Here is a 27806-nt window from a genome sequence, read left to right on the forward strand (position 1 = left end):
ATGTGGATATATTGAAGCAACGTCTCAAGACATCAGTCAGGAAGTTAAAGCTTGGTCGCAAATGAGTCTTCCAAATGGACAATGACCCCAAGCATACTTCCAAAGTTGTGGCAATATGGCTTAAGGACTCAAAGTCAAGGTATTGGAGTGGCCATCAGAAAGCCCTGACCTCAATCATATAGAAAAAATATGTGTGAGCAAGGAGGCCTACAAACCTGACTCAGTTACAGCAGCTCTGTCAGGAGGAATGGGCCAAAATTCGCCCAACTTATTGTGGGAAGCTTGTGGAAGGCTACCCGAAACATTTGACCCAAGTTAAACAATTGAAAGGCAATGCTACCAAATACTAATTGAGTGTATGTAAACTTCTGAACCACTGGGACTGTGATGAAAGAAATAAACCACTATCATTCTGACATTTCACATTCTTCAAATAAAGTGGTGACCTTAGACAGGGAATTTTTACTAGGATTAAATGTATTTGGCTATGGTGTATGTAAACTTCCGACTTCCAACTGTATAAGAGGACATGTATTTCAAAACCAGGGAACAGCACTAGGGGCTATGTTGATGTTCCCAGAGAGTGAACAGGGAGACAGCAAAAAAAGGATGCCACTCCCCTGCCTCACTGGAATGAGTTTCATATAGCAATGGAGTTAAACCAAAATTCACACTGAGAGTGAACCAGGTTCCGAACCAGTGCAAAAATGAGTCTTTAAATAGATTTCATTTGACTAAAATAGGCAAGGTGATCAACCAACAATATTTACAAGCTTACTTCTTTCTCTCGTAGAAGTGCTTGCCGATGTGCGAGGACAGCAGGCGGCGAAAGCGGTCGTCTGAAAGAAACATGTCAAAGTTCCCCAGCAGCCGTCGTTCGGCTTCAAAGGGCTTGTACTCAGTCCTCAGTGTCTTGTAAAGGATCACCTAAAGAAAGACAAAGGGATATGCCTGGATGAGTTGTGTCTCGTGTAAAAAATAACCCCCCCTTACACACGTTACGGTCAAATTCAACACAAAAATCTATATCTTTGGGCTACACATTACATTGAATACTTTCTGCCTGTGGACATCTGTTCTACAATGTGCCAGCAGAGCAAGATACCCTTTGCTGGCATAATTGATCTCTTTCGGGCAGAGTACATCTGGCATACCACGTTTTATTGAAAAAGTGTGGTGTTCCATTCATTTCTATAGTGGCATGCAGCTTAAGCCAGGCCCATCTCCACTTCATCCCTGAATAAATCAAATTAAAGTTTGTCACGCGCGCCAAATACAACAGATGTAGGTAGACCTTACAGTGAAATGCTTACTTACAGACTAACCAATAGTGAGAAGGTGTGTGTGTGTGTGTGTGTGTGTGTGTGTGTGTAGGTAAGTAAAGAAATAAAACAGTAAGAAGACATTTGAAAATAAGAGTAGCAAGGCTATATACAGACACCGGTTAGTCAGGCTTATTGAGGTAGTACGTATATGTATCACATAGGTATCCTATTTTGGATTCAAAACAGCAAACAGCAAAGCACCTCACGCCTCCTCGTCCATGCCTCCCGAGGGGAACGACACGCGGAGATCCATTCACCTACTCTGCATCACAAAGACATGGTGGTTGGAACTAAAAATCTCCTATTTGGACTGGCCAAAGGATTTCCATTGCTCGTGTTTCTTGGCCCAAGAAAGTCTCTTCTTATTGGTGCCCTTTAGTAGTGGTTTCTTTGCAGCAATTTGAACAGTTGATGTTGAGATGTATCTGTTACATGAACTCTGAAGTATTTATTTGGGCAGCAATCTGAGGTGCAGTTAACTCTCATGAACTTATCCTATGCAGCAGATGGGTCTTGGGTCTTCCGTTCCAGTCCCCATGAGAGCCAGTTTCATCACAGCGACTGCACTTGAAGATACTTTCAAAGTTCATGAAATGTTCCATATTGACTGACCTTCATGTTTTAAAGTATTGATGGACTATCGTTTCTCTTTGCTTATTTGAGCTGGTCTTGCCATAATATGAACTTGGGTCTTTTACCAAATAGGGCTGCTACCTTCTGTATACCACCCCTACCGTGTCACAACACAACTGATCGGCTCAAATGCATTAAGGAAAGAAATTCCACAACTTAAGCTTTAAGAAGGCACAGCTGTTAATTGAAATGCATTCCAGGTGACTACCTCATGAAGCTGGTTGAGAGAATGTCAAGAATGTGCAAAGCTGTCAAGGCAAAGGGTGGCTACTTGGAAGAATCTCAAATATAAAATATTTTCATTTGTTTAAAACCTGTTGAAACTAGGGGGCACTATTTTCATTTTTGGAAAAATAACGTTCCCAAAGTAAAACGGAATAGAATATGCATATTATTCACAGCTTAGGATAGAACACACTCTAAAGTTTCCAAAACTGTAAAAATATTGTCTGTGAGTATAACAGAACTGATATTGCAGGCGAAAGCCTGAGAAAAATCCAATCGGGAAGTGACTCATGTTTTGAAAGCTCTGCGTTCTGATGCGTCCCTATTGAGCAGTGAATGGGCTATCAACCAGATTCCTTTTTCTACGTATTCCCCAAGGTGTCTACAGCATTTTGACGTAGTTTCACGCCTTTATGTTGAAGAATGAGTGTAAACGACTACATTGCGTAAGTGTCCGGCTGAGGGCTCTCAGAGTAATTATTGTGTAATAGACAGAGGTAGCTATTTTTCCTCCCGGTCTTACGGAAAATACAGCTGTCCCGGTTGATATATTATCGAATAGATATTTGAAAAACACCTTGAGGATTGATTATAAACAACGTTTTGCCATGTTTCTGTCGATATTATGGAGCTAATTTGGAATATTTTTTGGCGTTGTCGTGACCGCAATTTCCGGACGAATTCTCAGCCAAACGTGAAGAACTAACAGAGTTATTTCGGCTACAAAAACAATATTTTTTGGAAAAAAGGAATATTTGCTATCTAACTAGGAGTCTCGTGAGTGAAAACATCCGAAGCTCATCAAAGGTAAACGACTGAATTAGATTGCTTTTCTGATTTTTGTGACCAGGTTGCCTGCTGCTAGCTAGGCATAATGCTATGCTATCGATAAACTTACACAAATGCTTGTCTTGCTTTGGCTGTAAAGCATAATTTCAAAATCTGAGATGACAGGGTGATTAACAAAAGGCTAAGCTGTGTTTCAATATATTTCACTTGTGATTTCATGAATATGAATATTTTCTAGTAATATTATTTGACTGTGGCGCTATGCTATTCAGCAGCTGCTGACTAAAATGATCCCGCGACAGGGATGGGTAGCGTCAAGAAGTTTTAATTAACATTTGGTTACGACATGATTCCATGTGTGTTATTTCATAGTTTATGTCTTCACTATTGTTCTACAATGTATAAAATAGTAAAAAATAAAGAAACCCTTTAGGTTTATTTAACCTTTAGTAGGTGTGTCAAAACTTTTACCGGTACTGCATGCATGTACATATGCATGTAAATAATAGAGAGGTCTGCAATTGACCTCAATAGTCCATATGTGGCACTAAGAGCTATGTTGATGTTCACAGAGAGTGAACAGGGAGACAGCACTAAATGGAGACCGCTCCCCTGACTCACTGGAATGGGTTTCATATAGCACTGGATTTAAACCAAAATTAATAGAGTGTAAAACAGGTTCCGAACCAGTGCAAAGACGAGTCCTTTCATTTGACAAAAATAGATCATTGACCAAATAATATAATCTTCCAAAGCAATTTACAAGCATTTGTGTGTAGCAGTCCTACCTTGGCATCCATGGCTGCGCGGGTCTGTTTCTGTGTTTCATCTATAAGGGTCAGGTTACTCAGGTTAGAGGTGTAGATGGGCAGAGGCACTGATTGGCTTTTCAAGTGGATGACCTTTATCAACGGTCCTTTCTGCAAAAGAGACAACACTTTATACTCAAAGAACACAAAGACTCATACATTCAGGTCAAAACTATTTCTGTGAAGAAAACATTTTCAATGTTACGGCCATTTCTACCCTGTGTATCGTATCACTCAGATTGCGGCCACTTGTTAAAGGCCTTTCTTTGTCAGGATTGTAGGCACATGGGTTTAATCACACTGCTATACAGAGCAGGCAATAAGCTTAACGTACCACAGTACTATAGGCCCTGTAATCTCACCCCAGACAATAGAGATATCAAAGGTGATTTTCAGACTGGGCCCACACATTTCTTTAGCATTAATAAACATTGAGTATACCTGACCATTTAACGTATAATAAAAGTGTAAATATCGGTGTTGACGGGGTACAATTGATTAGGGAGATCAGGAAGACATCCTGGCAGTAAACTCACCTAACCCGTAGTTTTGTCACAATGGTGCTGACAGCTGAATCAATATTCTCTGTTATTTCATCTGCAGCCATCCCAGAGTGGGCCACATAAGCCATGCTAAAACAAACAATAACATTTTACAGGAGGCAATGTGTATATAAATGAATGTGCATTAATTGCCCTTGTGTGTCAGTTACAGAGACAGGCTCCAAGAGAGAGGGAGATCTGTCAGGATATATTTTGAGTCACTATGGCACCATCATTGCCCATGTCCAACAAGGACAGGGTTTGCTGAGGCGCACTTACTGACTAAGTCAGAGAGCAGGCCTCACCAGTAGCAGCCTTTCTTAGAAATGGAGGTTGTTGTTCCCTGGATGGTTCTCTGGATGTCCAAGGCCAGCTTCTTGCTCTGCAGGTTCAATGACAAAGGCTCCCTAAGCAGGGGAGATTTAAAAAAAAAAATAAAAAAAAATGTAAACTCCATTAGATTAGAACTCTGTAAGGGCTAGCTTAAAGGCACATTTAAACTTACAGGTGAAGTCGGAAGTTTACATACACTTAGGTTGGAGTCATTAAAACTCATTTTTCAACCACTCCACAAATGTCTTGTGAACAAACTATAGTTTTGGCAAGTCGGTTAGGACATCTAGCATGACAAGTAATTTTTCCAACAATTGTTTACAGACAGATTATTTCACTTATAATTCATTGTATCACAATTCCAGTGGGTCAGAAGTTCACATACACTAAGTTGACTGTGCCTTTCAACAGCTTGGAAAATTCCAGAAAATGATGTCATGGCTTTAGAAGCTTCTGATAGACTAACTGATATCATTTGAGTCAATTGGAGGTGTACCTGTGGATGTATTTCAAGGCCTACCTTCAAAATCAGTGCCTCTTTGCTTGACATCATGGGAAAATAAAAATAAAATCGGCCAAGACCTCAGAAAAACAATTGTAGACCTCCACAAATCTGGTTCATCCTTGGGAGCAATTTCCAAACACCTGAAGGTACCACGTTCATCTGTACAAACAATAGTAAGCAAGCATAAACACCATGGGACCACGCAGCCGTCATACCGCTCAGGAAGGAGACCCGTTCTGTCTCCAAGAGATGAACGTACTTTGGTGCAAATCAATCCCAGAACAGCAGCAAAGGATATTTTGAAGATGCTGGAGGAAACAGGTACAAAAGTATCTATATCCACAGTAAAACTAATTATATTTCGACAACAGGAAAGGCCGCTCAGCAAGGAAGAAGCCACTGCTCCAAAACCACCATAAAAAAGCCAGACTACGGTTTGCAACTGCACATGGGGACAAAGATCGTACTTTTTGGAGAGATGTCCTCTGGTCTGATCAAACAAAAATAGAACTGTTCAAAATATATGGCACCATGAGGGAGGAAAATGATGTGGATATATTGAAGCAACGTCTCAAGACATCAGTCAGGAAGTTAAAGCTTGGTCGCAAATGAGTCTTCCAAATGGACAATGACCCCAAGCATACTTCCAAAGTTGTGGCAATATGGCTTAAGGACTCAAAGTCAAGGTATTGGAGTGGCCATCAGAAAGCCCTGACCTCAATCCTATAGAAAAAATATGTGTGAGCAAGGAGGCCTACAAACCTGACTCAGTTACAGCAGCTCTGTCAGGAGGAATGGGCCAAAATTCGCCCAACTTATTGTGGGAAGCTTGTGGAAGGCTACCCGAAACATTTGACCCAAGTTAAACAATTGAAAGGCAATGCTACCAAATACTAATTGAGTGTATGTAAACTTCTGAACCACTGGGACTGTGATGAAAGAAATAAACCACTATCATTCTGACATTTCACATTCTTCAAATAAAGTGGTGACCTTAGACAGGGAATTTTTACTAGGATTAAATGTATTTGGCTATGGTGTATGTAAACTTCCGACTTCCAACTGTATAAGAGGACATGTATTTCAAAACCAGGGAACAGCACTAGGGGCTATGTTGATGTTCCCAGAGAGTGAACAGGGAGACAGCAAAAAAAGGATGCCACTCCCCTGCCTCACTGGAATGAGTTTCATATAGCAATGGAGTTAAACCAAAATTCACACTGAGAGTGAACCAGGTTCCGAACCAGTGCAAAAATGAGTCTTTAAATAGATTTCATTTGACTAAAATAGGCAAGGTGATCAACCAACAATATTTACAAGCTTACTTCTTTCTCTCGTAGAAGTGCTTGCCGATGTGCGAGGACAGCAGGCGGCGAAAGCTGTCGTCTGAAAGAAACATGTCAAAGTTCCCCAGCAGCCGTCGTTCGGCTTCAAAGGGCTTGTACTCAGTCCTCAGTGTCTTGTAAAGGATCACCTAAAGAAAGACAAAGGGATATGCCTGGATGAGTTGCGTCTCGTGTAAAAAATAACCCCCCCTTACACACGTTACGGTCAAATTCAACACAAAAATCAATATCTTTGGGCTACACATTACATTGAATACTTTCTGCCTGTGGACATCTGTTCTACAATGTGCCAGCAGAGCAAGATACCCTTTGCTGGCATAATTGATCTCTTTCGGGCAGAGTACATCTGGCATACCACGTTTTATTGAAAAAGTGTGGTGTTCCATTCATTTCTATAGTGGCATCCAGCTTAAGCTTAACCAGGCCCATCTCCACTTCATCCCTGAATAAATCAAATTAAAGTTTATATGTCACGTGCGCCGAATACAACAGGTGTAGGTAGACCTTACAGTGAATTACTTACAGACTAACCAATAGTGAGAAGGTGTGTGTGGACCATTCTTAGCCCTGTATTGACGCTTTGCCTGTTTAATGGTTCGTCGGAGGGCATAGCAGCATTTCTTGTAAGCTTCCGGGTTAGAGTCCCACTCCTTGAAAGCGGCAACTTTACCCTTTAGCACAGTGGGAAAGTTGCCTGTAATCCATGGCTTCTGGTTGGGCTATGTACGTACAGTCACTGTTGGGACGACGTCCTCAATGCACTTATTGATAAAGCCAGTGACTGATGTGGTGTATTCCTCAATGTCATTGGAAGAATCCCGGAACATGTTCCAGTCTGTGATAGCAAAACAGTCCTGTAGTTTATCATCTGCTTCATCTGACCATTTTTTTAATGAAAAAAAATGGTGCTTCCTGCTTTAACTTTTGCTTGTAAGTAGGAATCAGGAGGATAGAGTCGGATTTACCAAATGGAGGGCGAGCTTTGTACGCGTCTCTGTGTGTGGAGTACAGGTGATCTAGAATTTTTTCCCCTCTGGTTGCACATTTAACATGTTGATAGCGATTTGGTAGAACTGATTTAAGTTTCCCTGCATTAAAGCCCCCGGCTACTAATACACTTGTTTAACAAGCAATGCCTCATTTTCGCCTAATTCTCTCATCCTGAAAACAAACCACATACTTTTGAGGGAACATTTCACACATATTGCCAGGATCCAGTAATCAACTAACGTCTTATAACTTGAGGAACAGCCAGGAGTCGTATACCAGTTAATACTATAGCTAGCTAACGGAGAAATCGATCCAGCTAGCAAGATGCTTAACAATAATAATAACACTTGTTCCACCACACTTTCTCCCCCACCTCAAACTTTCCAAATGCCAGTTGTTTTTCGGTTACAGCAACACCTTCTCGCCGCCGTGGTCAGACTTCTCACCTACCTGTTTGATATCATTCAGGGGATGCACTGCTGTAACTGGCAAACTGCCTTTCCACCCTCCCTCTGTCTTTCCAGAGTGCACGCTGATGCTTTAACTAGCAAATTGGTTGTCTCTTCTTTCTTCAGTCACATGCTGCATTCTGTTATGTGAACGATTGGTCGAGCCTTGGATACAGCCAGTATTGCGCATCACTCAATAAAGCCCCCCCTTTTCTCATTGGATCACATAGGTATCCTATTTTGGATTCAAAACAGCGAATTTCGCCAGAAGGTGACTAGCATGCATCCCCGATTGGAGGATAAGGTAAGCACTTTTAGTGTCTAGAAAAGCCTTGTATAAATACAATTATAGTATTTAGAAATACCTCGACCCCCCTCTCCTTCTTGCAGAACTGTTGGATCTGGTCAGGGGTCATCTCTGGTGTAGATGCCATGAGGCAAGGGGCTGAGTGACTTGTGATTAGTACAACAGCTTCACCACCTATACTCCAGAACAGTGTGTTGCTGGAGAAACACACTTTTTCCATAGACACTGTTTCCATAGATATTCTTGTATTATGTAGCCATGTTGCTCTGTACTGTGTGGACAAAGGGACTCACTCTGGATCTGCTTGAGGATCTTCCATAGTGTTAAGAGGGAGAGGTGTTGACTCTCGTCCAGGAGCAGAGTCTGGGGTGGATTTGGTCTTCTGGAAAGCCTGCAGTGCTCTTAACAGCCTTCTTTACATAGCAATACAATGAGAACGTGTTTAGAAAATCTCCAACATGACAAATTCATATTTCGGTTATTTTGTGCAAATAGATCTATCAAATGCAAATAACCAGTCTCATTAGCTCTGCTGAGAAAGCTAACGCAGATACACTAGCTAACTTTAACTAGTTACAACTTTTTCACTTTGCGCCTAACGACGTTACAAGTCAGAGTTGAGAAGGGTCGCTACAACGGCACTTTCACCAAGATAACCAATTGAGGGGGGTGTACAACTTTTATCCTTGATAATATATTCACAGTGTTCCTCGTTGAGATACATAAAATAACTGAGTGACTTGCCTCGTGTCGTACTATCCTAATGCACAAGCAACCTAGCTTGCTAGCCAGCGAGTTGCTAACTCCAAAGAAAGGTGGTTTACACAATATAACCAACTGATATCACCCCCACTTTTCCTAGCACGCAAATAACAACTATACTATTTTCGAAGAAGCCCTTATGAAAGTTGCGTTAATACATTACCTGCACCCGGTCCACAGGCAAATCCTCCGGTTTGTCTGCCATACTTCTTTCTTCACGTTTTTCCAGGCTGCGCATGCGCAAATCGATTGCGTTACGTCACTCTTGAAATTGAAACATCCCAACTTTATTTGCAAGAAGTTTGTGGACAATTTCTGCACTTCTTTCTACATACAAGATTCAAATAGGCTAAATGAACATTGTAAGAAATTGAGAATAAACAGAGCTTTTACTTTTATTCCTCAGTTTGATACTTTATTTTCATTGTTGTTGGTAACGTGACAACACATGATCACAACAGGAACCATGTTTGTTTGATTGTGTGTGTGAACATACCAGATAGGATTTGGTATGGGGATGTCTACAACCAAAATATTAACATTTTGGTATAATATTTTGGATTTGAATGGGTATAACTAGCTAACTCTGGTCCAAAGTGATGCAACCGGATGCAACGCCAGTCCCTTCCTTTCCAAACAAAGTAACACTGCATACATTCCCATTTCCAAAACAAAAGGTGGACCAGCGCAGAGTGAGGTTGGCTTAGGAAAGGGTAGCGGCTACATTAGTGGCATAGCTGAGCTCTCAATATGAGAAAGCTGACACACTGGACTTGTCTTTCTTTAATATTGTTCATCATAAAAACTGATTCAGTCACTTTTTACAGTTTCTTCTTTATTTTCAAACTTGATTTGTTCTCCTCCTCCTTCTCTTCCTCATACTCTTCAGGAGAGAGTGGTATGTAAGAGGGGGTGGCTGGCTAAGTCGGCGTCAGCAGCTTCCTCTGTCATGACAACTGTCCCAGGATTCCATGCTGGTTCACATTAGTCCTTCTCTGGTACCAGCTTCAGCACTTTGCCAATAGCAATGGTTTTGCCTGAAAAGGGAGGCAATTACATAGTTATAAAAATGAGTTAGTATTCCATTTGGCAATATTTTTCTAATATATCAAGTAGAAGCTTCTTCATATTCATCAATAGAAACAATAAATGGGGAAAAACAATATCACAGGAACAGACACACAGGCACACTACCTTCATCTCGTAGGGTGAACCTCCCCATCTGTGGGAAGTCTTTGAAGGTCTCCAGGCAGATGGTTCCGGCACACCGAAGCCGGGCGATGCACACCTGGTCCTGTTTGACAAAGCGAGGTCGTGTCTTGCTCTTCTCACCTGTCTTCTTGTCCACTAGACAAATTAAGGCCTGATGAGAGAATTTAATTAAAAACAGTTTATTTACTAATGAGCATTATTCACTGACAGAGAAGATACCTGTGGTTGGCAAACTATAATTGGATAGAGACCCGGTCAGGTTAGGAGATGTAAACAAGCTAATGTAATTTAGTAACTCACTGTGATTTGTACTTCTTCAATACAGGTGTGGATGTGTAGGACTGCGTTGTAACCTGGGCAGATTATGGATTTATGCTCAATGATGACGATCTAAAAACAAAGTAAAAAAACGGTAGAGAAATTAGCAGAGGTGTAAGTACTGGAGTTTACATATTTAGTCAGCTCAATCTAGCATTAAGGTTGGATAGGTTACTTTGTAACTGTAAACCATTAGGGTTACCTGTCCAAAATTGTAATCAGTAATGTAACTTTTGGATTACCCAAGCTCAGTACCATAGTCTTATTACTTTCAGTTACTTTTTGGATTACATCTCCCTTAAGAGACATTAGAAGACAAAAATAATCCATCAAACACATTTGGTGTGTCATCAGTAGGTTAACATTTTACGTCATTAATCTTCTTCTGGAGGCAGCTCTGCAGAGCGGTCACTAGCTGGCACAGCCAAAAAGTCATAAAATATGTTTTTAAACCAGTGGCGGTTGGTGCCATTTAAGATTAGGGAGGAAACTTTTTTTAATGAGCATGGCCTTATTTCTATTAAAGCATATTGATGACTGTCATTCATTTTCCATTCACCCAGCTCAATGTAACATCGATAGGTTAAGGTTACTACATGATAGTCAAATTTTCCCTATACCCATTATGAGGATGCTACAACAGCCTACAAATTAAAGTATATATATATATATATATATATATATATATATATATATATATATATATATATATATAACGTAGGTGCACATGAGAGACAAATTGGAGTAATCAAGGTGACAGACAGTGACACTGTCAATACCGCCTTGCACACTCTTGCCTGCATCTAGCTGATCTAGGGTATAATCATTAGTCCAAACTGTTGCCAAAACAAGAGTTACTATTGGACAAATGCAGGTAAGTCTATCCCCATTTCGTTTAGTTTGCTTCCATTTACTAAATATTTTTTCAACAGAATCGGCAGCATGAATACACCCCTGATCATCCGCACACAAAGTTCACTTTCATTGCAGCCACATACAAACAGCATCATCACGTTGCTTGTGGTATAATTCCTTCTCGCATCTACTCACTCTCCTACTTTCACATTTTCCCTTCGCTTGTTTACTTCAGTGCACAACACAACATCTGTCTGTGATCAGGCAACAACAACTCTCCAAGCCAAACCTTCATACCATAACCGTTAAACAATGCGCACAGCACACAGTTGAAGTCGGAATTTTACATACACCTTAGACAAATACATTTAAACTCAGTTTTTCACAATTCCTGACATTTAATCCTAGTAACAATTCCCTGTCTTAGGTCAGTTAGGATCACCACTTTATTTTAAGAATGTTAAATGTCAGAATATGAGTAGAGAGAATGATTTATTTCAGCTTTTATTTATTTATTCACATTCCCAGTGGGTCAGAAGTATACACTCAATTAGTATTTGGTAGCATTGCCTTTCAATTGTTTAACCTGGGTCAAACATTTCAGGTGGCCTTCCACAAGCTTCCCACAATAAGTTGGATGAATTTTGGCCCATTCCTCCTGACGGAGCTGCTGTAACTGAGTCAGGTTTGTAGGCCTCCTGGCTCGCACACGCTTTTTCAGTTCTGCCACAAATTTTCTATGGAATTGAGGTCAGGGATTTGTGATGGCCACTCCAATACCTTGACTTTGTTGTCCTTAAGCCATTTTACCACAACTTTGGAAGTATGCTTGGGGTCATTGTCCATTTGGAAGACCCACTTGCAACCAAGCTTTAACTTCCTGACTGATGTCTTGCGATGTTGCTTCAATATATCCACATCATTTTCTTTCCTCATGATGCCATCTATTTTGTGAAGTGCACCAGTGCCTCCTGCAGCAAAGCACCCCAACAACATGATGCTGCCACCTCCATGCTTTACGGTTGGGATGGTGTTCTTCGGCTTGCAAGCATCCCCCTTTTTCCTCCAAACACAACAATGGTCATTATGGCCAAACAGTTCTATTTTTGTTTCATCAGACCAGAGGACATTTCTCCACAAAGTACGATCTTTGTCCCCATGTGCAGTTGCAAACCGTAGTCTGGCTTTTATATGGCGGTTTTGGAGCAGTGGCATCTTCCTTGCTGAGCGGCCTTTCAGGTTATGTCGATATAGGACTTGTTTTACTGTGGATATAGATACTTTTGTACCTGTTTCCTCCAGCATCTTCACAAGGTCCTTTGCTATTGTTCGGGAATTGATTTGCACTTTTCGCACCAAAATACATTAATCTCTAGGAGACAGAACTTGTCTCATTCCTGAGCAGTATGGTGTTTATACTTGCATTCTATTGTTTGTGCAGATGAACAAGGTACCTTCAGGCGTTTCAAAATTGCTCCCACGGATAAACCAGACTTGTGGAGGTCTACAATTTGTGTCTGAGGTCTTGGCTGATTTCTTTTGATTTTCAAGCAAAGAGATGTCAAGCAAAGAGGCACTGAGTTTGAGGTAGGCCTTGAAATACATCCACAGGTACACCTCCAATTGACTCAAATTATTTTCAATTAGCCTATCAGAAGCTTCTAAATTCATGACATCATTTTCTGGAATTTTCCAAGCTGTTTAAAGGCGCAGTCAACTTAAGGTATGTAAACTTCTGACCCACTGGAATTGTGATACAGTGAATTATAAATGAAATAATCTGTCTGTAAACAATTGTTGGAAAAATGACTTGTGTCATGCACATAGATGTCCTAACCGACATGCCAAAACTATAGTTTGTTAACAAGACATTTTTGGAGTGGTTGAAAAACAAGTTTTAATGACTCCAACCTAAGTTGTAAACTAACGTAAACTAACTAATGTAAACTAACGACTTTAACTGTGTGTGTATATATATATATATATATATTTATGTTTGTTTTTTTAACAATTAAATATAAATAAGAAAGACCCAAGCAACTAATAATAACAACGCAAGCCTATACATACACTTTCCAGCTCATTCATTACTGCTGCAGTGCTTGTTGTTGCGCTGAGTGGAAATAAGAAGAACGCACATTTTTATTGCTTATAAAAGTGGTGTGCTGCTATACAAAGTTGACAGTTCTGCATAAGAACTTAAACATGAAGTCATAAAAACAGCAGTTCTTTGCTGTATTCATTGACAGTCTCTCTCTAGTCATGGTTTTAAACATTTTGAAATCTCACAGTATTAACTTTGCTGTAGCTTTCTTTTATGTGTGCTACGTTCCAGCAGACACGGTCATCTGAGCCATCCGATTGGCCAGCGGTACAGCTATTGTGCACTTGATTTGCTCTCTGGGCCTGCCGGAAAGGCAGAGTTTGTACCTTCAGACAAAGGAAATTGTTCAAAATCGCAACAGTTCGCCTACCTGGAGCGCAGGGCAGCTGAATCGGGTGCACCTACAGCCAACAGCCCGAGACCATTTTTTTTATAAGAACACAAGGCTTTATCTTTGGGTTTTTGGAAATGGACCAGTCGGTGACCACTGCTCTAAAAAGTTGTGAAGTTCAATCTCATGCTTCTCTCTGTGGGCACACCCGCAGTTTAGAGGGAACTTTGGTCATAACGTATTTTTCCGCAAACATTCTTTCTGAATTCAAAAGTAGTCCAATAAGTAATTAACTAGTTTTTCAAAAGTATCTGTAATCTGACAATATTTTTGCCGGTAACGTAACTGATTAGTTTGGGGGGTTTTGTAATCAGATTACATGTAATCAGTTACTCCCCAACCCTGCCTAGTATCACTATCATTTAGCATTTCTATAATGCAGCGTATCTTCTTAAGATGATCCTAGACAATAATAATATATGCCATTTATATAGCAAACTCTTATCCAAAGCGACTTACAGTCATGCGTGCATACACTGTACATTGTACGTACGGGTGGTCCCGGGGATGGAACCCACTATAACAAATCAAATTCTATACTGGCATTGCAAGCGCCATGCTCTACCGACCAAGCTACAGAGGACCTTAGACCTGTCCTAAGGAGCGTAGGCTACCTGGGCATCAAAGGTGCGTCCGGAGTGGCAGAGGTTCTCAGCATTACAGAGGATGAAGCCAGGCAGAATCTCCTCTTCCTCGATGCCCTTCAGCCTTAGCTTCAGGTTCTCCCCAGGAACAGCTTCATCTGTCTCCACCTCATCAGACAGCAGGCTCAGCACCTCCACTGTGTGCTGGGGGTAGGGATAACACATCACATGTATCATAGTGCTATATATACAGTATATGTTATACATCAAGTATTATATTAGTATCCTTAAATGGCAAGATAAACTGGGTCTGGGAAGGGAAATATAATCATTAGAACCTGAAGTAACGCCTTTAACACAGGTGCGTACATGTTGGAGAATCATAAACAGATGTGCATTTTAATGTCGGAAGTCTGGAGTCCCTTTCACAATTTACATTTTAATTATTTAGCAGAGGTTCTTCTGCGCAGCATCTGCCAAATTAGTAAAAAGTAGATGTAAATTGTGAAAGGGGCTGCTGTACACTTGTGTAATGTATACTCTCCAGGAGCAGGACAGATGAATGACCTATGGAGAGCCTTACCCTGTTAGGCATCATGACCAGCTGCTGGGCTTTGGCAATGGAACCAGACTCCAGCTTCCCCAGGATCACCGTGCCCATATCCTGAGCAAAGAGCACAACCAAGACCAGGTTAAAGGTTAAGCTATCAGTTCAAGTCAGTGGCCTTGTGGTTATAGTGTCCTCCCTGAGATTGGAAGGTTGTGAGTTCTATCCCTGGCCGAGTCATACAAAAGACTGTAAAAATGGGACCCGATCCGTCTCTGCTTTGCACTCAGCGAGATAGTTTAGGGAGAAGAACCTGCAATAGACCCGCGTCCTCTCCAGGGGGTGTTGTACATCAAGCTGCCTCATGCTACAGAAACAGGAGGCTCCTGTTCCTACGAGCCATTCCGGCTACCACAAGGGTACTTACTATCAGTTAAAGAAAATGGTATTATTACATTACATCCTTTTTTCCCTGTTCTCATCCTCTGCTCCCATCTAAGAGGTGTAGAGGTGTTAATAATTTGGTGGGTGCTTATATTGTCCTATTTCAAAATTGGATTTTTGTATACCCCAACTCCCCCTGAGACACCCTCAGAGAGTGGGGTCACGGCCAGGGTCTGCCATTAACAACAGTGACCCTGGAGCAATTAGGGTTAAGTGCCTTGCTCTAAGGCACATCAACAGATTGGTCCTAAGGGTTAGGAAGGACACTGGAGTTTGCAAGATCACCTTGATATTGAATGAATGAATGAATGAATGAATGAAATTAAAACTAAAATGGATTCCAGCTGGGAGATTAAAATGGTTGTTAAAAAGCCAGAAAGTTTTTGGTTCCTTTCCTTTTTATGCTACCACCTAAGATGCCATATCTTCAGTGTCCTAGCACTAAGCTGTTGACCCCCTGTTCTACTGTACTGTAGTGAAGTTAGAACAGGCCCACTGCCAGCTAGTCTAACAATCTAACCATCCCCCAATTAACTGGACCATAATTCCATTATATCAACTGAATAGAAGACCTAGTTAGAGCTCCTGGGTTTCATAACACCCTGCAGTGTGTATGTGTGTAGAAAACCTGCTGAGACAGCTATACAATATCTTAATTCCATCACGTTCCCTGCCTTCTAACATGTTCCAAAACACACCCACGCACTGATGACACCGGTGCCAGAAAGCTAAATTGTCTTGTGGAGAAAATGGCTGTGCTCTGCAGTCCTTGGCTACAGTAGGGAGGACTTGGAAGGACACGCTGATGTTGGAAGGCCAGAGTGTGTGTGTGTGTGTGTGTGTGTGTGTGTGTGTGGTGTAGCAGCTGCATAGTCCTGCGTTATCGTTATCTTTTGGAAGTAATTTCATAAAACGTTGGCAAACTCTGAGATAATAATGGATTATTAATTACTACAGAATAAAATGGCCTGACTTGATTCAAATGTATGCTAGCTATGCTGTTAAGTGCAATACAGAGCTAGAGATATGTAACTGGGATAACTCATGACAGCCGTTGCACTCACCTTGTATTTGTCTACGATGGGTAATCTGACGGGGCCGTCTGTGATTCTGTTGAAGCTTGGCAGGCTGTCTAGGTGTGGGATGAATGGCAACCCCCTTGTAACAAAGAATAATTAGGACAATAAATTATTATATTTTCTAATACTACATATTATGGATTTTAAATTATTGTTGGAATAGAGAACTTTTATAGCTTCAGAAAAGTTAGCAGAGCTACATTGATTTGATGGACTGATATGAAAATGAAGACTTGACAAGCAACCGTCACTCAGCACCCACAAAGCGATTGACTTTCATGTACTTTTGGCAGAGAACAGAATGGGGGTTGACTTACGTGTACCACGTGCACTCCTCTATGGGGTCCTTCAAGTTGGCTCCCGTTAGCCCAGAGCAAGGCATGAAGTAGATGTCCTTCTTTGGGTTGAAGCCCACCTTCTTCAGAAATGGCACTAATTTCTCTTTACATTCCTCATACCTGTAGTGGAGAGGGAGGAGGATGGGTTATTTTACTGAGTTAAATATCAATGTTACAATGTTGACTAATTGAGGAACACAATCTCTTTCCTATTCTATGACTGTCTGTCATAACCAGCCATGCAGCATGAGGGTCAATGAACACATTGGATGGGATACTGTAGATTCTGCATTTGGCTTTAAATATAAATTATATATAAGATGCATGTCGGTACATTGTACTGAGTCACCTTTCCAAGCTCCAGTTGACGGTGGGGTCATCCATCTTGTTGACGAGGATGATGAGGTGCTTGACTCCAGCCGTCTTGGCTAGCATGGCGTGCTCCCGCGTCTGGCCTCCCTTCTCAAAGCCTGTCTCAAACTCTCCTTTTCTGGCCGAGATCACCTGACCACAACATAGGGTTACGTTAGACTAGCATAGGGTGCAGAAGATACTGATAAACAACTAGGGTACACCATAATGTACTGTACATACTGTCTGTCATTATCTAGTGTCGTTTTCAAAACTAAAATGCATGTTAGAATCTACCCTCTCATTACAAAGTAAGTCAGTCCTCTTCTTCTCATAAAAAAAATCTATTTATAAAAATAATGCAGGCCCAGTCAACTTGTACGCGACCAATAAACTATGATTTGATAATGGCAACTTTCCAACTACCTAACTAACAGGGACACATGGGTCTGTTTTGCCTTGACCCAGCAGATATGAAAAGTGAACAATACAATGCCTTCTGCTAAGCATTGTTTGGGAAAACTCACCAGCACTGCCAAGTCAGCCTGTGATGCACCACCAATCATGTTGGGGACAAAGCTTTTGTGGCCGGGGGCATCCAGGATAGTAAAGTGCTTTTTCTCTGTCTCAAAGTAGGCTCTCCCCACCTCCACCGTCTTCCCCTTGTCTCTCTCCTCCTGGTTAGTGTCCAGTGCCCAGGACAGGTACCTGGGGAGCAGAAAAACTAATCTGAGTGCCTAAAATGTATGATTAAAAACAGGCTACCATGTTTTCTCATGTCGTACCAAGATGAAAAAGTAATATGCAAACTTTTTCAGAATTATTTTGTATTATTTTCAATCATACACATAACTGAATCTAGTCACAACAGAAGGTAAGCTCACCATGTTTCTCTGTTTTTTTCTTTTGCTTCTCTTTCATATTTCTCCAGGGTTCTTTTCTCCACCATACCTGTCAAATACCTATGATAAGAAAGAAAAACAGACATTGTCTGATCTGATAAATATAGGAAAACATTTTATTTTTTAGGTAGCCATGGCATTAATAGCAATGGTTATCATACTGTAGAAGAAAATGATAAGCCATCTTCAGTAACCTGAATGTAGGCATAGTTATTGATAACCATGTTATTACTCACATGATCTGTCCCCCAATAGTTGATTTACCAGCATCTGAAAAAAATAAAAAATAATCCTCAATCCAAATGAACACACAGGCAATTTCTAAGAGCCATTTCCCTGTGCCCAGGGAGAACAAACAATGTACGAAAGAAAACCATGAGGTAATAGTATACAATAGGGACGGACCCACATGACCGATGAACACCACATTGACATGCTCCTTCTTCGGGGCATTTGGTGGGAGCGGGATTACTTTTAGCACGGGCAACTCCTCCTCTTCTTCCTCCTCCATCATCTCTACTTCCTCCCTTCCCTGTGCCTCTTCACTGGAACCTCCCTCTCCTCCCAAGGCTCCTCCTCCTCCTGGTTCTCCTTCCCCGGGCTCCTCTTTCTGCTCCCACGTCTCCACCTCCACCGCCATGTCTGCTTCTGTCCCTCCTCCGTTCTCCACCGGAGCTAAACGACACAAACGGCACTCGGTTACCACTGATGTAAACCATGAAACAATTCTCTTTTGTTTAAGGTAGTCCGCACAGCCAGCAGATTTCACAGGTGCATTATGGGTATATGAGATCGCTTGTGAACAGAAAGGAGAGTACCGGCACACTGTTCAGATGAGGTTTTTTTTCCTCAGGGTTTTGATGGAGAATCTGGGAGCATCTAAACTGTGTGCTGGAGAGTACAGTGATTGGCTGTTCTCTTCAAACAATGCTCTTTGGCCTCACACAATATAACAATGAAATTGGCTTATTACACATTTATTGCATAGTTGTCACCTATGCCATGGATGTTCAATATAATTATTTAATAGTGATATAGCGTTGCAGTGATAGTAGTGATAGCTAGCTAACCTTATATTGAACAAATTAAATTCATTCTTTAAAGAAATTAAAGTGCATCTAGCACTGATGCAAATGTAGAAACCTGCTAATCAAATCAGTAGATTAGCGTGTACAAAAACTCTTCCCATAGCAGCATAAAAACGAGGCCTGCACCTCCTTATCCATGAAATTAAACATCTGACCGATCATGTTCAATGCCTGTTCTCTTATCAACGCTTGTCATTCACAATCAGCATTGGAGAATAGTCATGATGATGACAACTGCTCGGAGAAGCATGCATGCAATACCACAGAAAACGTTGGCATCTTTGTTCTGAAATATAAACCCACAAGGTAACTTCACCAATCACTCAGAACTCCCTTCCCATCATGTCTTCTCTCTCTCTTGCAGGCTGCAGTTGCAGCCAGGTGTCACACTAACAGATAAATCAGGCCAATGTAACCTGAGTAGATGTGCACAGTGGCAGTGCTCTCTTGCCAAATTTAAACACCTGACCTCAGCACATATACGGCTGGTCAACATAGTACATTTCTACAGAAACGTTCCCTGAAAATACAAGAACTGGACTGTGCCCCATTTGGTTATACCAGTCTAACAACATATTTTCTATCTGTTTCCACATGATCCAGTGTACTAGTCTATTTTAAGCATAGGCCTGTGATGTTGCATCATGCTATAGATGTGCATGTAGGGAGTAGCTCCCACTCCCTACATGCACAACCTTCCCAGTTGGACCTTGTCATGTCTCCCAGAGCTGGCCTTCAGGCATAGGCTACCTCCTAGTGAACAGTAGGCCTGAAGAGACGTTTCAATTTCTGAATGAATGCAAGGTAAACAATACTGACTGAAGGACATTTGTAATTGCTTCTGGTATTAGTTGGGTGGGAGTTGGCAAGGCAACCTTCTACAGGTAAAAATACCTAAGGCCTTTAAAAAAAAAACACATGTGATACACACCTTCAACAAACAAATCTGATACTGTCTGTGATTGTCCAAACAATAACATTGTGTGAAGTACAAGGCAGAGTGTGAAAAAATGTTAATTACATAATAATATAGTAATAGACACAAAACATACCAACTGTTTCTAAAACCTCCATGCTGGCAACTGGCTCAGCACCTGTGAAGAGACAAGTTGTTGCATTCATCATTGGCATTATATGGACATTGGAGCTTTTAGGAATCACCATATCAGATTAAGTACGGGTGATGGCTTAACAATAATTATAGCATTATGAGCAGTAGGCCAAGTTGTAAAATTTGCACCATCATGTCAAAGCTGTCACATTAGTGTTGAGCAATATCATAGCTACAACACTAGCCCAGTGAGCTTGCTAGCTACAAACTCAAGCTAGCTATCTATTTGGCTAACTTGGTTAACCCCTGGCAATAACAGCAGCTGTCAACATCTCGTTAATCCAACACTCCACCACAAGCACGCACTGACCTACCGTGACCATCGGAATTGGAGATTTCCGTAGGGCTACTTTGAAGGAAAGTCGGCACAAACACCGCCGCGTCGACATTCGGGATAAATGGCTTGGCATTGACGCTGAGAGCGGCGAGAGCGGACTGGAGCCCCGCGGTAGCTCGGGCCTTAACATCCTCCTCCTGCTCCCACGAATCTGGTGCTGTGTCTCGCGGGTCCATGGCACAGTTAGCTAAGATAGCTAGCTAGATTGACTGTGAATAATGCAGCTGGTTTGATGTCCGTTAGCTATGTTATCTTGCTACTTATTCACTGTGTCTTGTTTTGGGAGGCATATGGTGCGCCGGTGTCACGCACGGAGGCAAGACCGACGAGAGAGGGAGAGACGTGAACCTACAGTTCCAGAATTAACCGCTAGGAGGACCACTCGAGGGGGCGACCCCTGGAACTACAGAACAATGCATTCTGGAAGGTGGGGTTGAATATAAAGCTTTTCGTCGTTTTCTCTTTAGACTCAGTATACCAGTAAATATGAAAATTAATAACAGTATAATAATCAGAGCATGTGTAGACATCCTTTACTTTATTAAACAAATAATTTAAACAAGTTATATACAGTGCCTTCAGAAAGTATTCACACCCCTTGAAGTTTCTCACATTTTGTTGTGTTCCAGCCTGTATTTAAAATGGATCAAATTGAGATTTTTTTCTCCGCTGGCCTACACACAATAGCCCATAATGTCAAAGGTGATTTATGTTTTTCGATTTTTTTTCAAATAAATGAATAAAAGTTTAAATGTATTGAGTCAATAATTATTCAACAGAAGAGACAGTGTCATTATATCATTTATTTTGGTACTGTCCATATGTAGCTTGTTTTTGGTCAAAGGTCCAGGAATGGCTGAAGAATTGCAACATTTACCTGGCGCTAACTCTGCAGATAGCAATACTGGGTGATTTCAAAAGTCATAGTCAATCGATCAAAAATATAATAATTTTAGCAAACATTTACATTTTTAATTTTACAATCTGTAGAAACTATGAGAATACAAAGCTTCAGAACTTTTGTGAAGCATCACAGCACAGTTGAAAAAAATATGGCAAATGGAAATCCAAAATGGATGGTGTTAAGAAATAGATGGGAGGGGTTGAATGGACCGAATGGTGGGACTAAAAACAACAAGATTACTAATGTAAAATATACTGTGTCTGTAATATGTGTATAGGTTCAGAACTTTTGTGAAACAGCCCAGTTAAAAAATATATGGCAAATAGATGGATCAAACTGGATGGACATCAGAAATAGAGGTTGAGGGTAGAGAAATATTATTGTAAAATAGATTGTACGTAAAATGTATATAGTATGTATAATCGGAAAGCAGAAGACTATGTTTTGATGTTCATTAGTTTACTCCAATTCTGGGAAGGGTGGTAGGGTAAATGGAAAATAATAAAGGAAAATACACTTTAAAAAGATATGTATACCATACCAGTCAAAAGTTTGGACACACCTACAGTACTCATTCAAGGATTTTTCTTTACATTGTAGAATAATAGTGAAGACATCAAAACTATGAAATAATACACATGGAATCATGTAGTAACCAAAAAAGTGTTAAACAAATCAAAATATATTTGCGATTTGAGATCCTTCAAAGTAGCCACCCTTTGCCTTGATGACAGTTTTGCACTCGCTTGGCATTCTCTCAACCAGCTTCATAAGGTAGTCATCTAGAATGCATTTCGATTAACAGGTGTGCCTTGTTAAAAGTTCAATTACAGTATTTCTTTCCATCTTAATGCGTTTGAGCCAATTAGTTGTGTTGTGACAAGGTAGAGGTGGTATACAGAAGATAGCCCTATTTGAAGATGGTCTCTTAGCAAATAGGGCTAAGTCCATTATGGCAAGAAAAGCTCAAATAAGCAAAGAGTAATAACAGTCAATCATTACTTTAAGACATGAAAGTCAGTCAATTCAGAAAATTTCAAGAACTTTGACAATTTTGTTGGGGAATGTTCCTTGTTCCTTGTCAGTAATTTGCTTATTGGTGAAATCAGCAATCAGACAATATATTTAAGTATATCAATCAAACCTTTTATTAATGCAATTGCAGACAGAAGTTGACAACGGGAACATAGCACGCATGTTTCAGAGTAAGTTCTGCAAAATAGGAAAGGTCCAAGTTGCTTTAATATGCTTGCAGTCAACCCCTAGTGATGAAACTGTCTACGTCAACACCTTCTACTCATCAGACCAAACCCATGCATATACAATTATACAAACTTGCAGGAGAGAACAATAGTTCCAGTATTTTCTAAGGGCTCAGCAGTAATTTTCCACTCCTGTGTGGCTTACAGTGGTGTGTCTGACTTGTCTCTTATCTCCTTCACTCCCCTGCAGGGTTCTGTGTCTATGAATCTAATTTTTGCCTTGAGGTGCTTTCTCACAGACACCCTGTTTTGGCTGCAATAACTCACACATCTCTCAGACCGTTTCTTATAAGAGGCAGAGACTAGAAAAGAACTGTGTAACAATATTAAACCTTATAATGCATACACAGTGCCTTGCGAAAGTATTCGGCCCCCTTGAACTTTGCGACCTTTGCCACATTTCAGGCTTCAAACATAAAGATATAAAATTGTATTTTTTTGTGAAGAATCAACAACAAGTGGGACACAGTCATGAAGTGGAACGACATTTATTGGATATTTCAAACTTTTTTAACAAATCAAAAACTGAAAAATTGGGCGTGCAAAATTATTCAGCCCCTTTACTTTCAGGGCAGCAAACTCTCTCCAGAAGTTCAGTGAGGATCTCTGAATGATCCAATGTTGACCTAAATGACTAATGATGATAAATACAATCCACCTGTGTGTAATCAAGTCTCCGTATAAATGCACCTGCACTGTGATAGTCTCAGAGGTCCGTTAAAAGCGCAGAGAGCATCATGAAGAACAAGGAACACATCAGGCAGGTCTGAGATACTGTTGTGAAGAAGTTTAAAGCCGGATTTGGATACAAAAAGATTTCCCAAGCTTTAAACATCCCAAGGAGCACTGTGCAAGTGCTAATATTGAAATGGAAGGAGTATCAGACCACTGCAAATCTACCAAGACCTGGCCGTCCCTCTAAACTTTCAGCTCATACAAGGAGAAGACTGATCAGAGATGCAGCTAAGAGGCCCATGATCACTCTGGATGAACTGCAGAGATCTACAGCTGAGGTGGGAGACTCTGTCCATAGGACAACAATCAGTCGTATATTGCACAAATCTGGCCTTTATGGAAGAGTGGCAAGAAGAAAGCCATTTCTTAAAGATATCCATAAAAAGTGTAGTTTAAAGTTTGCCACAAGCCACCTGGGAGACACACCAAACATGTGGAAGAAGGTGCTCTGGTCAGATGAAACCAAAATTGAACTTTTTGGCAACAATGCAAAACTTTATGTTTGGCGTAAAAGTAACACAGCTGGCCACACCATCCCCACTGTCAAACATGGTGGTAGCAGCATCATGGTTTGGGCCTGCTTTTCTTCAGCAGGGACAGGGAAGATGGTTAAAAATGAATGGGAAGATGGATGGAGCCAAATACAGGACCATTCTGGAAGAAAACCTGATGGAGTCTGCAAAAGACCTGAGACTGGGACGGAGATTTGTCTTCCAACAAGACAATGATCCAAAACATAAAGCAAAATCTACAATGGAATGGTTCAAAAATAAACATATCCAGGTGTTAGAATGGCCAAGTCAAAGTCCAGACCTGAATCAAATCGAGAATCTGTGGAAAGAACTGAAAACTGCTGTTCACAAATGCTCTCCATCCAACCTCACTGAGCTCGAGCTGTTTTGCAAGGAGGAATGGGAAAAAATGTCAGTCTCTCGATGTGCAAAACTGATAGAGACATACCCCAAGCGACTTACAGCTGTAATCGCAGCAAAAGGTGGCGCTACAAAGTATTAACTTAAGGGGGCTGAATAATTTTGCACGCCCAATTTTTCAGTTTTTGATTTGTTAAAAAAGTTTGAAATATCCAATAAATGTCGTTCCACTTCATGATTGTGTCCCACTTGTTGTTGATTCTTCACAAAAAAATACAGTTTTATATCTTTATGTTTGAAGCCTGAAATGTGGCAAAAGGTCGCAAAGTTCAAGGGGGCCGAATACTTTCGCAAGGCACTGTATATATTGCTAATCTGTAGTCCAGGACCCTATAAATGTAGTGGGGGAGAGGTCTTATAGCCCTTGCCCCTTCCATTAATACAACATATGCATAATCAATTATTAAACTACATCAATCATTTGGTGCAGCCCCTATCATGACCCCAAGTTGACCCCATCAATTTATTCAAGTGCAGTCGCAAAAACCATCAAGCGCTATGATGAAACTGGCTCTCATGAGAACCACAACAGGAAAGGAAAACACAGTTACCTCTGCTGCAGAGGATAAGTTTGTGAGAGTTACCAGCCTCAGAAATAGCAGCACAAATAAATGCTTCACAGAGTTCAAGTAACAGACACATTAAACATCAACTGTTCAGAGGAGACTGTGTCTATCACTGCTGCAAATAAACCACTACTAAAGGACACCAATAATAAGAGAGTTGCTTGGGCCAAGAAACACAGGCAATGGACATTAGAGCAATGTAAATCTGTCCTTTGGTCTGATGAGTCCAAATGACCGCTGTGTCTTTGTAAGATGCAGAGTAGGCAAACAGATGATCTCAGCATGTGTGGTTGTGGGGGAGAGTGACCAAGAAGGAGAGTGATGGAGTGCTGCATCTGATGACCTGGCCTCCACAATCACCGAACTCAACCCAATTGAGATGGTTTGGGATGAGTTGGACCGCAGATTGACAGAAAAGCAGCCTAAAAGTGCTCAGCATATGTGGAAACTCCTTCAAGACTGTTGGAAAAGCATTCCAGGTGAAACTGGTTGAAAGAATGCTGAGAGTGTGCAAAGCTGTCATCAAGGCAAATGGTGGCTACTTTGAAGAATCTCAAATAGAAAATATATATTCTGATTTGTTTAACACTTTTTTGTTTACTACATTATTCCATATGTGCTATTTCATAGTTTTGATGTATTCATATTAAAAATAAAGAAAAATCCTGGAATGAGTAGGTGTGTCCAATCTTTTGACTGGTACTGTATATAATATATATATATATATATATATATATATATATATATATATATATATATATATATATATATATATATATATATATATACACTGATAAAAAAAAAATATATAATAAGTATTCAACCCCTTTTTATGGCAAGCCTAAATAAGTTCAAGTTTAAACTTAAGTTGCATGGACTCACTCTGTGTAAAATATAGTGTTTAACACTGTTTTTCAATGACTACCTCATCTCTGTACCCCACACATACAATTATCTGTAAGGTCCCTCAGTTGAGCAATGAATTTCAAATCCAGATTCACAAAGACCAGGGAGGTTCTCTCAATGCCTTGGATAGAACAACACCTATTGGTAGATAGATTTTTTTTAAAGCACCTTGCAAAGAATGGAACCTATTAGTAGATGGGTAAAAAATAATAATAAAGCAGACATTGAATATCCCTTTGAACATGGTGAAGTTATTAATAACTCGTGGGATGGTGTTTCAATACACCCAGGCACTACAAAGATACAGGTGTCCTTCCTAAATCAGTTGCTGGAAAGGAAGGAAACCGCTCAGGGATTTCACGAGGCCAATGGTGACTTTAATGGCTGTGATAGGAGAAAACTGAGGATGTATCAACAACATAGTTACTCCACAATACTAACCTAAATGAGAGTGAAAAGAAGGAAGCCTGTACAGAACAAAAAAAAACACAAAAAAAACATGCATCCTGTTTGCAACAAGGCACTAAAGTAATACTGCAACAAATGTGGTAAAACAATAAAACATTTGTCCTGAACACAAAGTGTTATGTTTGGGGCAAATCCATTACAACCACAGCAGGTTGGTGGTACCTTAATTGGGGAGGACGGGCTCATAGTAATGGCTGGAACAGAATGATTGGAATGGTAATCAAACTCATGAAACATCTGTTTGATACCATTCCATTCTATTCACTCCATTCCAGCCATTATTATGAGATGTCCTCCCCTCAGTTGTCATGCCCTGACCTTAGTTATCTTTGTTTTCTTTATTATTTTGGTTAGGTCAGGATGTGACAAGGGTGGTTTGTTTAGTTTTTGTATTGTCTAGGGGTTTTTCTAGTCTAGGTGTTTATATGTCTATGGTTGCCTAGATTGGTTCTCAATCAGAGGTAGCTGTTTATTGTTGTCTCTGATTGGGGACCATATTTAGGTAGCCATATTCCTTGGGTATTTTGTGGGTTGTTATTCTATGTTTAGTTGCCTGTCTGCACTAGCCATATTAGCTTCACGTTTTGTTAAGTTTGTTCAGTGTTCTTTCTTTAACTAAAGAAGTATGTACGCATATCACGCTGCTCTTTGGTCTCCTCCTTACGACGACCGTGACATCAGTAGCCTCTTGTGAATACAACACATTACTGAGTACCACTCCTTTTCAAGCATAGTGGTGGCTGCATAATGTTATGGGTATGCTTGTAATTGTTAAGGACTTGGATGTTTTTCAGGATTAAAAAGAAGCAGAATGAAGGTAAGCGCAGGCAAAATCGTAGAAAACCTGGTTCGGTCTGCTTTCCATCAGACACTGGGAGACGAATCCACCGATCAGCAGGACATAAACCTAAAACACAAGGCCAAATCTACACTGGAGTTGCTTACCAAGAAGACAGTGCCGTTCCTGAGTGGCTGAGTTACAGTTTTGATTTAAATCTCCTTGAAAATTTATGGCAAGACTTTTGTCTAGCAATCAGACACTGGGAGACGAATTCACCGATCAGCAGGACATAAACCTAAAACACAAGGCCAAATCTACACTGGAGTTGCTTACCAAGAAGACAGTGCCGTTCCTGAGTGGCTGAGTTACAGTTTTGATTTAAATCTCCTTGAAAATTTATGGCAAGACTTTTGTCTAGCAATGATCAATTTTGAAAAGAATAATGGGCAAATATTGTACAATTCAGGTGTGCAAAGCTCTTAGAGACTTATCCAGAAAGACTCACAAGTTGTAATCGCTGCCAAAGGTGATTCTAACATGTATTGACTCAGGGGTTAAATATTTATCATATCAAGA

General features: G+C 40.6%; 2 protein-coding genes and 1 non-coding gene across 5 annotated transcripts; all 3 read right to left on the minus strand.

Annotated features, from left to right (window-relative positions):
• Positions 1 to 778: 778 nt before the first annotated feature.
• On the minus strand, positions 779 to 9255 carry LOC149974371 (ribosomal L1 domain-containing protein 1-like). 3 transcript variants are annotated; one of them, XM_090211901.1, is made up of 7 exons: positions 9179 to 9255; positions 8312 to 8666; positions 6487 to 6635; positions 4629 to 4730; positions 4318 to 4413; positions 3761 to 3892; positions 779 to 927 (listed from the first exon to the last, which is right to left on the minus strand). In XM_090211901.1, the coding sequence occupies exons 2-6, from the start codon at positions 8486 to 8488 to the stop codon at positions 3880 to 3882; spliced, it is 537 nt and encodes a 178-aa protein (XP_090068027.1). In that variant the 5' UTR covers positions 8489 to 8666; positions 9179 to 9255; the 3' UTR covers positions 779 to 927; positions 3761 to 3879. The 3 variants fall into 3 exon arrangements, with proteins under 3 accessions (XP_090068027.1, XP_090068029.1, XP_090068028.1); XM_090211903.1 differs by having other exon boundaries at positions 8547 to 8666; positions 9179 to 9242; XM_090211902.1 differs by lacking the exon at positions 8312 to 8666 and having other exon boundaries at positions 9179 to 9249.
• Positions 4055 to 4182, minus strand: LOC149974372 (small nucleolar RNA ACA64). The gene has a single exon (XR_016489712.1). It is a non-coding gene; the product is annotated as a small nucleolar RNA ACA64 (small nucleolar RNA).
• Positions 9256 to 9402: 147 nt separating the features above from the next.
• On the minus strand, positions 9403 to 21083 carry LOC110499084 (eukaryotic peptide chain release factor GTP-binding subunit ERF3A). Its single transcript, XM_021575976.3, has 14 exons — positions 20654 to 21083; positions 20281 to 20322; positions 18546 to 18815; positions 18377 to 18410; positions 18123 to 18200; positions 17766 to 17946; positions 17237 to 17391; positions 16867 to 17007; positions 16535 to 16628; positions 15063 to 15143; positions 14510 to 14683; positions 10528 to 10617; positions 10210 to 10378; positions 9403 to 10052 (listed from the first exon to the last, which is right to left on the minus strand). Exons 1-14 carry the CDS (start codon positions 20850 to 20852, stop codon positions 10000 to 10002), a joined length of 1761 nt encoding a protein of 586 aa, XP_021431651.1. The 5' UTR covers positions 20853 to 21083; the 3' UTR covers positions 9403 to 9999.
• Positions 21084 to 27806: the final 6723 nt, after the last annotated feature.

This window comes from Oncorhynchus mykiss, chromosome 20 (assembly GCF_057628025.1).
Source record: "Oncorhynchus mykiss isolate SJ-2025 chromosome 20, ASM5762802v1, whole genome shotgun sequence".
NCBI lineage: Eukaryota > Metazoa > Chordata > Actinopteri > Salmoniformes > Salmonidae > Oncorhynchus > Oncorhynchus mykiss.